The sequence below is a fragment of the Oratosquilla oratoria genome, chromosome 26 (genome assembly GCF_046742065.1).
Source record: "Oratosquilla oratoria isolate Oo_2021 chromosome 26, ASM4674206v1, whole genome shotgun sequence".
Lineage (NCBI taxonomy): Eukaryota > Metazoa > Arthropoda > Malacostraca > Stomatopoda > Squillidae > Oratosquilla > Oratosquilla oratoria.
In genome coordinates this window covers 32320776-32331648 of record NC_134802.1, presented here as the reverse complement: position 1 = coordinate 32331648, position 10873 = coordinate 32320776, and the positions used below count along the sequence as shown (strand labels likewise).

Genomic DNA, 10873 nt, shown 5'->3' with positions numbered 1-10873 from the left:
CGATACTTTAGGGTCTATATGTGGCGCCCCTGCGGACCACAGCCTCACATCATTTTGTCTATGATAGAGGAAAACTCTGTTCATAGAGAAATGATGACACTTTTATACTACGACTGTCCCTCCGTTATACTGTCCCCCAACCCCTTGTTGCTGTCCTGTACTATTTCTCTGAGTATTATTTTTCTGTGTTGGGGGAATTCCCTGTGGTGGGGGAAAAGAATACTGCCACCAAGTATTCCCACTTGGATCGTAAGAGGCGAGAAGAAAGGGACGAGCATTGGGACTAGGCATCCTTCTTGTAGCCCCACAGGGCACATTCCTAAAAGTAAAAGTAAAGGCATAAGAGGGTCTGGAAGTTCTCGGACCAGCACCCTAAGGTTTGGGTCTTTTAATGTGCGTGGATGTGGTACAGATGAGAGTAAAAGGGACGAAATAGGTAGTATGTTTGTGAGAAGAAAGATGGATGTGTTGGCTTTGAGTGAAACTAAGCTGAAAGTGAAGGGCGAGTGTAAGTTTGGGAGTGTAAGTGGGAGGTTATCAGGAGTGAAGAGAAGGCGAGGGAGGGAAGGGGTGGCTATACTAGTAAGTGAAGAGATAGGTAAACGTGTAGTGGAGTGCAAGGAGGTTTCCTCAAGGATAATGTGGATGAAGGTGAAACTGGGAAAGGAGATGTGGGTTTTTGTAAGTGCATATGGGCCTGGCAGTGAGAAGAGTGTAGAAGAAAGGGAGGCTTTTTGGATAGATTTAAATGAGTGCATAGAGGGTTTAAGGAGAAGTGTAAATGTAATAGTACTGGGAGACCTTAATGCTAGGGTAGGAAAGGATCCAATTGGTGGAGTGGTTGGGAAATGTGGAGTTCCAAGAAAAAAATCGTAGTGGTGAGTTGATGGTGGAAATGTGTCCAGAAAGAGAGTTGATGATAGCAAATACAGTGTTTCGGAAGAAAGTCAAGCATAAGTACACATGGGAGAGGGTGGTGGAGGGAAGGGTGGTAGATAGAGCGTTAATGGATTATGTAGTGGTAAATAGGATTATGATAGGAAGAGTTAAGGATGTACATGTGCTAAGGGGAGAGGGTGGGGGAATATCAGATCATTTTCTGGTGGAAGGTAAGTTGAGAGTGGAGGATAGATGGAGAAAGAGGAAAGGGACAAAAGGTAGGGAGGTGCTTAGAGTGAACTCTTTAAATGAAAAGGAAAAGGAGAGGGAGCACAAGAAGAAGCTGAAGGAGGAGTGGGAGGGAGTGAAGGATAGAGTAGAGCTAGGTGTGGAGGAGGAATGGGGATGGTTCAAGGAGGGAGTCGCAAAGTGTGCAAAGATGGTGTGTGGAACAAGAAGGACAGAGGGAAATAGAAGAAAGGGTAGTGAATGGTGGGATGAGGAAATGAAGAAGGTTGTAGATAAGAAAAAGCGAGCTTACACAGTTTGGTTACAAAATAGGACGAGGGAGTCATATAAGAGGTACAAAGAAAAGAAAAGAGAAGTAAAGAAAAAGGTAAAGGAGGCAAAGAGGAGAGCAGATGTAAAATGGGGTAAGAGTATGACAGAAAATTTTGAAAGTAATAAAAAGATGTTTTGGAAAGAAATTAAGAGAGGAAGAGGAGGCGAATCAAGTAGAGAAGAAAAGGTAAAAGGTGCAGATGGAGAGATGATAATGGAGGAGAAGGCAGTAAGGGGAAGATGGGCAGAATATTTTAGGGAGTTGCTTAATGTGAAGGAGGATAGGGAGGGAAAGATAGATGCAGTGGGAAATGATAAGAAAATGAGAGTGATGAGTGAGGAAAATGGAGGAGAAATAAGGAAGGATGAAGTGAAGGCAGTAGTTAAGATGATGAAACCAGGTAAGGCACCTGGTCTGGATGGATGCCATGCAGAATGTCTTAAAAAGGGAGGTACAGTGATGGTGGACTGGTTGGTGAGGTTATTAAATGTTTGCTGGAGAGAGGGTAGAGTGCCGGAGGACTGGAGGAGTGCTTGTATAGTTCCACTTTACAAGGGAAAGGGGGACAAGTGTGAATGTAGTAGTTTCAGAGGGATTAGCTCGTTAAGTGTAGTTGGGAAGGCTTATGGGAGGATCTTGATTGAGAGGATTAGGAGAGGAACACAAGGAGTAATTGGTGAGGAACAGTGTGGATTTAGGAGAGGTAGAGGCTGTGTAGATCAGATCTTTGTGGTAAGACAGATATGTGAGAAAGCTATAGGAAAGGGGAAGGATGTTTTTTGGGCCTTTATGGATCTGGAAAAGGCTTACGACAGGGTAGACAGAAAGGCACTGTGGGAGGTTATGCGGATATACGGGATAGGAGGAAAGCTTCTGGGAGCTGTCAAGAGTTTTTATGAGAGTAGTAGAGCTTGTGTCAGGATTAGAAATGGAGAGAGTGAGTGGTTTGAGGTAAAGGTGGGACTTCGTCAGGGATGCGTCATGTCACCCTGGCTGTTCAACTTATACATGGATGGGGTAGTGCGAGAGGTAAATGCAAGGGTAGTGGGTCAGGGATTGGAGATGGTTAAGGAAAATGGAGAAAAGTGGGAGGTGAGCCAGTTGTTGCTTGCGGACGACACTGCGCTTGTGGCAGGATCGGAGGAGGGATTGAGGAAGTTGGTGACAGAGTTTGGGAGAGTGTGTGATAGAAGAAAGCTGAAGATAAATGTGGGTAAAAGTAAGGTGATGAGATGTACAAGGGGTGAAAGTGGCAGTAATCTGGAAGTGAGCATTAAGGGAGAGCAACTGGAGGAAGTGGATAGTTTTAGATACTTGGGTGCAAATGTGGCAAGAAAAGGTGGAGTAAAGGTGGAGGTAGAATGTAGATTGAGAGAAGCGAGTAAATGCCTTGGTGGTTTAAAAAGTGTAATGAGGAATAGACATTTGGGAATGGATGCTAAGAGGAGACTGTATGAAGGAGTGATTGTGCCAACAGCACTGTATGGGGCAGAAACATGGAAAATAAGAGAGGAAGAGAGGAGTTTGAATGTGTTTGAGATGAGGCATCTGAGAAGTATGATGGGGGTTACTAGGCTATATAGTGTGAGAAATGAAGAGGTGAGGAGAAGAATGGGGATGGAAAGGGAGTTGGGAGATAGGGTTGATGAAAGAGTATTGGGATAGTTTGGACACATGGAAAGAATGAGTGAAGAAAGACTAGTAAAAGAGGTATGGAAGGCAGATGTGGAGGGAGTGAACATGAGGGGACATCCTAGGATGAGGTGGATGGATGGGGTGAAGGGGGCTTTGGGGAAGAGGGGAATGTCTGTTGAGGAAGGACGGGAGAGGACAGAAGACAGGGATGAATGGAGAATGGTTGCATATTGAAGATGTTGTGATGCATGAGGTGGAATGGGTGGGGGGATGGGGGGTGAGGTAGTATGTGTGAGCAAAATTTGACGTAGCCCGAAGGGATTTCTCCCCGTCTTCTCCTTTTATGCATGGGGCGACGGAGAGGGGGGGTTGCCGATTTAATGAAGCGGCCTTGCTGTGGATGTGCTGTGTCTTGCGACACTGCTTCTGACCCAGGGCAGTGGACAAGGTGCAGGGATGACCCGTCGTCCAGGAGGTGCTAAGATGAGAGGGAGGGTGGAGGGGTGTGGAGTATTCAGGGATGGAATGGGTGGGAATGATTTTATGCTTTTTCCTTTTTGGCTACCTCCCTTGTAAGGGGGAAAAAGCCTTGGTATATGTATGTATATGTATTAGCATCGTGGGCAGCAAGTCCATGCTAGAAGTGCTGCTTTCCCCCAACTCTAAAAGTGTCAGCTCCGGCCATATGCCCAGCCCCACCCTCACCATGTGAGGTTGGTGGACACAGTACACAGTTTAGAGAAATTTTATTTCTTTGACAGGCATGAACCTACACTAGTGGGATCCTGTCTCTTCTTCTGCAGTTATCACACCAAGAGGCTACACATATGTAAAGTAAACAATTCTTTTTTTACATGCATTTATTATGATCTTATAATACTCTTATACCAAAGCAAAAGATCTTTTGTTCATCTTCTCCAAAGTTCTTCATTCCTCCAACAAAAACAGGTTTAGTGCTTCTAGTATCTTGTAAAATTAATCTGCAAGACTGGAAATCAATTTGATCACAGCTTTTTGTATTCTTTCAATTTTATTAAATCTTTTCACTTTCTGGGAAGGCCACACTTTTCCAATCTCAGGGGAATTAGGATCTGCATGTTTTATCTATTATCTCTTTATCCATACAATAGAAAAAAATATATTCTTTAGCAACTGCATCTTTTGTCTGCAACAGATCTTCAACATTATCGGCCAATCTTACACCATGATCAAGCTCAGGTCTCTATCAATGCAGAAAAGTACCTGGTAACCAGTGATGTGTTACCACAGGTCACCATGAATCAAGGCACTTTCCAGCTCGTTTCCCACTCCATGCACCACACATCAAGTTTTCCCACGACATACTCGATCACAGTCATAACTTGCTATTGCCATAAAGCAATAAGTATATCAGGCAGGTCTCTCTTGATATTGCTATATCTTCTGTGAGTTGTGGACCTTTGAAGACTTTCACATCCGCTGTCCACAACAAAGGGATCTGCTCTGGTGGGGCAAAGGCTGTCACATAGAGTCGTTACAGTATAGAAATACTATCTCTTAAGGAAAAAAAAATATAATAATAATAGATGAAAAAACATATAGGAAATACTTCAGAGGTTAAGCTAAAAGACTGACATATACTGTACAATAAAATGCTGTACAGGGAACTTTAGTGTTGAGGGTGGGGGGTAAAAAGAAGAAGAAGAAAAAAAAAATCATGTTAAAGCACCCATGAAGAAATTGAACCTCTCTCCTCTTTCTTGGCATGTTTGAAGCTGAAGCAGTTGGCAGGATGCACCATCACTCAAAAATAAATTTGTCCTTCCCATTACAATACCTCATGGATGAAGGATCATGTCTACCACAGTAACTGGGTCAGAGGCAATGTAACAAAACACATCACTTCCACAGCAGGGATCAACAGTCGCAGCTAGTTTACTTCCATCATTTCCTTACATGGCAATTTTACATTCTTCATTCACTTGAAAAATTTAGAGCAAACAAGAATATTCCCTAAAGTTACATCATTTCCTCATCCATTAACAATCACTCTCCATTCACTCCTATCGTTTGCACTCTTATCTTTGTTCAGAAGACATTCCTCTTCCATCCAGTGCCCCCTTCACTCCATCCATCCATCTTATTCTTGGCTTTACCTTCAAGTTCACTCCATTCACTTCTCTTTCCGATACTTCTTTTGCTGGTCGTTCCTCACTTTTCTATTTTCATTTGCCCAAACCATCTTAACATTCTTTGATGAACCCTATCTGCCAGTTGTCTTCCCACATTTTCTCATCCAGTTCCTCCTTGTAACCCACACCATAACATTACATTTCAAACATTTTTTGCTCTTTCATTCTGCCTACCTTAAATTCTAAGTCTCTGCCCCCATACAGTGTCATGGCATAATATTTTGTAGTCTTCTTTTTATATTCATCCCAAGATACTTATCATTACTTGTAACAATTCAGTCCCCTACAGACATTTACTCTATAATTAAAAACTCCACTCCTTAATTCCCAGTTACATGTGACCCCACTTCCTTTAACCTCTTGCCATTTAAACTCGCCTCCAACCTATCACCACCATTATTCTTTGTACATCTTGTTACCTTTCTTTTTTCCATATTCATTCTCAGCTTTCTCCTCACACATACTCAATAGTAGAATACTGAATCTGCTGACTGTATGGTGATATGCAGTCAGTACTTATTGTTTCGGGGTACTACAGAAGAGCCATACATCATTCATCTATATCAATGTAAAATTTCTACTTATAAAGGAGTGAGATGCATTTGTACTACTGTCTCTCCTTTATGCTGTCCCCTTGAACCTATTCTTAACCATTTCTGTGACTTTATCCATTCTTCCTCTGATTCCACTGTCCTGGGGGGTAGAAGAATGCTGCTATTGCAAATTATTCAGCGGCAGGGTCACTCTTAAAGTAAACTCTTAAACATAAATCTTTTATTGCAACTTGCATGTATTCCTATTCTGGCTGCTGCCAGCCAATTCTGTTCTGCCAAAGGAGACACTGCATCAAAAAGGTTAAGGAATGATGTGAAGGCAGAGGGTTTAAAGAAGTGGTTTGGGTTTGGAAGGAATTCAAATATGGATGGCATTTTTGTGTACCAAATGTAGGCACTTATCCCCACATTTGCTGCTTTTAACTAACGGCACTTCAGTTTCAACATCTGTTACATTCATGGAACCCCCACGTTTCCGCCTCTCTTCACAATTCTTGTTGTCATCAGCACCATGAGTAATGTTCACTGTATGCTGGGTTGAGACTGGTATATGCACACTCTGGTCAATAGTGCTCATGTTGTTGACAGTCTGCACATAAGGACTCCAGCAGACCTCCACACCATGCTGCAAAGTCCCACTACCCTCTGAAAACAAAAACTTGTTTTACTTTCAAAATGTGTGACCATGTACAGCATAAACATATCTCTTTATAAAGACATCATGTATGTATAAAGATGTTTTTTAGACCATAAATATTACATCATACTTAGGTTAAATACAAATGTAAGCTAACCTAATCATCCATCTGAGTCACAGCTGCAAAAGATAAGTAAGAACTAATTGAAGAAGAAATCTTTCTTCTACAATGAAAGCATGACCAGCCAATCTATGAAGAATGTGTGCTCTGTGGCATAGTTTCACTCATGTAAATTGTACAAAGTTACTACATGTATAATTTGAATGTGAAGCTCGCTGGCTGAGCGGGTTAAGGCGTCGTTACTTGCGGCGAAGGTCGAGGTGAGGGCAGTTCGAATCCTGCCACCAGCGAAGTTGAACCAAGGGCATGGTTCATTAAATTCCACGCTACAAAACCCTCTGCAAGGGGCACCGTCCTAGCCTCCCGATAGGGGGGAGTGTGTGACGTTAAACCATATCATCATCACTACATGTACATCAATCTATCTTTTACTATACATACATAAATCTACCAAAAGGCCCAAGTCAAAACATAACCCCCCTACATCCATCATGTGCCCATCAATAGACCCATTTGTTGTCCTTTCCATCTTTGCATCTCACAGATAGAGGGTCATCCCTGTTCCCCACCACAGTACTCAGGTCACAGGCAATGGAGCAAGATATACCATATCAACAGCAGGGCCCGATAGCTGGACCTGGTCCTCCACTGTTTCTTTATATGGTATCCCTACCTAGTTCAGTTAGATATTTACAACCAGACAAGAAGACCATAATTTTAGGCTGAGTCCTTTCTTCATGCTTTTACAACAATTCTCCATTCACTCCTATCTCTTTCACTATCTTTTCCTTGTTCAACAGATATTCTTCTTACATCTAATGTCCCTTTCACCTCATCCATCCACCAAACTCTTCATCTTCTCTTTGAGTTCCCTCCATCCATTTCTGCTTTCTACACTCTTTTTACTAGTCTTTCCTCACTCATTCGTTTCACATGCCCAAACCATCTCGGCAGTCTCTGCCAGCTTTTTCCAACCTTGGTTTCTGCCTCACCTCCAGATTTTTCTTTTTATCCATCCTTGTGATCCCCACCATAATTTTTAAACACCTTTATCTCAAACATGTTTAGGCTCCTCCTCCTCCTCCTAGTCCCCCTCAAATTTCAAGTTTCATCTCTATACAAGTCTGTAGGCACAATCACTCCCTTGAACAGTCTTCTCTTTATGTTCATTCTCAAATACCTATTTCTCGTTACATCTTTTAGTTCCCGCCAGACATTTACTTGTTTCCCTTACTCTACAGTTCACTTCCACCTCCACTCCTGCATTTCCTGCTAGATGTAACCTTAAATACCTAAAGTTCTCCATCTCCTCCAGTCTCTCATCCTTTAAACTTGCCTTTCACCCACCATCACCCCTTGTACATCTCATTACCTTACTTTTGACAACATTCATTTTAAGCTTTCTCCTCTCACATATGCTTTCAAACTCCATCATCTATTTCAGTCTATCCATCTGACATGGCCATAAGTGTAATGTCATCTTAAAACAACAACTGTGTCACCTCTCACTCCCTCCTCTCACTCATCAACTCTAAACTCTGTCTAGTACCCTCATGTTTACCTCGCTCACCATCCTATTCATACATACAAAGGCTTTTTTCCTCCTTATAAGAGAGGTAGCCAAAAAACAAAGGCATAAAAACCACTCCCACCCATTCCATCCCTATCACACTCCACTCCCCTCCACCCTCTTCCCTCCCTCTTATCTTGGCACCTACTGGATGACGAGTCATCCCTGCATCTTGTCTACTGCCCTAGGTCAGAAGCAGTGTTGCAAGACACAGCACATCCACAGCAAGGCTGCTTCATTAACCCCTTCATTACCGACTCATCAATCTTACGTAAACAAACGTTTAAAACCATCCCACCAATGGCTGGAGCCTTATGTTTGTAAACACAGACACTTGCCACCATGTGGGTAGAAATAACCCAGAAACCGAGGCCTTGAGAGCCCTCAATACACACAGCTTAAAACTGTGACACGTGTGTGTCACGGGAGCATGCTCAGTTCCTGGCGGGTGCACTCAGCCGTGACACGCAGGTGTCACAAAACACACATCCGATACTCAAGGGGTTAAATCAGTGACCCCCCTTCTCCGTCCCCTCATGCAGAAAAGGAGAAGACGGGGAGAAGTCCCGACGGGCTGCATCAAATTTTTCTCACACACACTCCCTCACCCCATCCCCCACCCTTCCACCTCATGGATCATAACATCATCCATGTACAACCATTTTCCATTCACCCATCTTCTGTCCTCTCCCATCCTTCCTCAACAGACATTCCCCTCTTCCCCAAAGCCCCTTTTACCCCATCCATCTCATCCTAGGTTGCCCCCTCATGTTCACTCCTTCCACATCTGCCTTCCACAACTCTTTTACTAGTCTTTCTTCACTTATTCTTTCCATGTGTCCAAACCATCCCAATACTCTTTCATCCACCCTATCTCCAAACTCCCTTTCCACCCTCTTTTCATAATATCCTATTCATAAACATACTAAACAACCATGATGACAATTCACAACCTTGGCACAGTTCCACTTTCACTTAACACCACTCATGGTTTCCATTTGCAACCCTCGCAAGTTCACAATTTTTTTCTAAAGTGGAATAGGGTTGAATAGGTTTTGTATTTGATTGTTTGGCCTGTTTAGGTGATGAAATTAATCTTGATACTTTCTGATAGATATTTCTGGGGATCTAGTAGTCTTGGTGTCCCATAACTTCCATGTGAGGGTTTGGGTGTACATTATACTTGAAGATAACATGGGATAAACTAACATAATTATCTACAGAGGATTAAATTAAATTCAAGCATCTAATTTTACAAGCTTGTGTAATCACTAAAATAGATGTTTGTAGAACTTACTGCTATCTAAGTTACTGGCAGCAGAAGATTGGTGAGAAGGAGGATGTGAGGACATCTGAGACTTTTGTGTGGTTGAGCAAGCAGAGCTGGTCCTCTCGACTCGATCCCCTCCAGCACCTTTAGATGACAGGAACTCGAGCTGGTGGGTAAAGAGAAAAATACATTGGGTATCATACTGGTTTGTTTTTGTCAGCTTTGTGGAAGAGGGGAATGTCTGTTGAGGAAGGATGGGAGAGGACAGAAGACAGGGGTGAATGGAAAATGGTTGTATATGGATGATGATGTGATGTATGAGGTGGAATGGATAGGGGGAGGGGGGGTGAGGTAGTATGTGTGAGAAAAATTTGATGCAGCCCGAAGGGATTTCTCCCCATCTTCTCCTTTTCTGCATGAGGGAACGGAGAGGGGGGGAGGGTGTCACGGATTTAATGAAGCAGCCTTGCTGTGGATGTTCTGTATCTTGCAACACTGCTGACCAAGGGCAGTGGACTAGATGCAGGGATGACCCATCATCCAGGAAGTGCCAAGATAAGATGGTGGAGGGAAGTGGGGTGTATTAGGGATGGAATGAGTGGGAGTGGTTTTTATGCCTTTGTTTTTTTGTTACCTCCCTTGTAAGGGGGAAAAAGCCTTTGGTATATGTATGTATTATCCTTTGGGACAATATACTGAAGAGTTGGAGTCAGAGATAAAGGAGACATGAGGGGAGTAGAAAGGAGGGATCTGTTTATGTAATACCAATGGCTTTTTTACCCCATACCAGAGAGGTAGCCAAAGTCAAAAGGCATATATCCACTCCCCACTTTATTCCCACACATTCTACTCCCCTCCACCACCCTTTCCTCCCTCTCATCTTAGCTCCTCCTGGATGACGGGTCATCCCTGTATCACGCCCAATGCCCTGAGTCAGAAGCAATGCAGCAAGATAGCAGAAATTAAAAGAGATACTGGCTGAGTAGGATAGTCGCTGGCTGAGCAGGTTATAACATCACTATTTGTGATGGTACCTCAATCCCTGCTGCCAACGTGTTAAACCAAGGGCATGGTTCATTAAATTCCACACTACAGAGACCTCTGTATGGGGCACCATTATAGATGATTGGGGGAGGTCACGACATAAAACTATACATTCATATACCAAGGTTTTTTTCTCCCTTATAAGGAAGGTAGCCAAAATCCACTCCCACTCATTTCATCCCCATATACTCTACTCCTATTCACCACCCCCCCTCCTTTTTTTTTTCACAGCTACTCCTGGATGACTGGTCAAAACCATACATACATATACCAATTTTTTCCCCCTACACGAGGGGGTAGCCAAAAAGAAAAAGGCATAGAAACCACTCCCACCCATTCCATTTCCTATATATTCCACTCCCCTCCACCCTCCTCCCTCCCTCTTATCTTGGCACCTCCTGGATGACGGGTCATCCCTGCATCCTGTCCA

General features: G+C 43.2%; 1 protein-coding gene across 4 annotated transcripts in view; it reads right to left on the bottom strand.

Moving 5' to 3' along the window:
- Positions 1 to 3918: 3918 nt before the first annotated feature.
- LOC143039453 (glutamine-dependent NAD(+) synthetase-like) overlaps positions 3919 to 10873 on the bottom strand; it is a 30105-nt gene continuing 23150 nt past the window's right edge. For all 4 annotated transcript variants that reach the window (XM_076209527.1, XM_076209525.1, XM_076209526.1 and 1 more), the window contains exons 14-15: positions 9427 to 9565; positions 3919 to 6446 (exon numbers count right to left, since the gene is read on the bottom strand). In XM_076209527.1, coding sequence (XP_076065642.1) covers positions 6160 to 6446; positions 9427 to 9565 — 426 coding nt within the window. In that variant the 3' untranslated portion in view covers positions 3919 to 6159. The remainder of the gene's footprint in view (positions 6447 to 9426; positions 9566 to 10873) is intronic.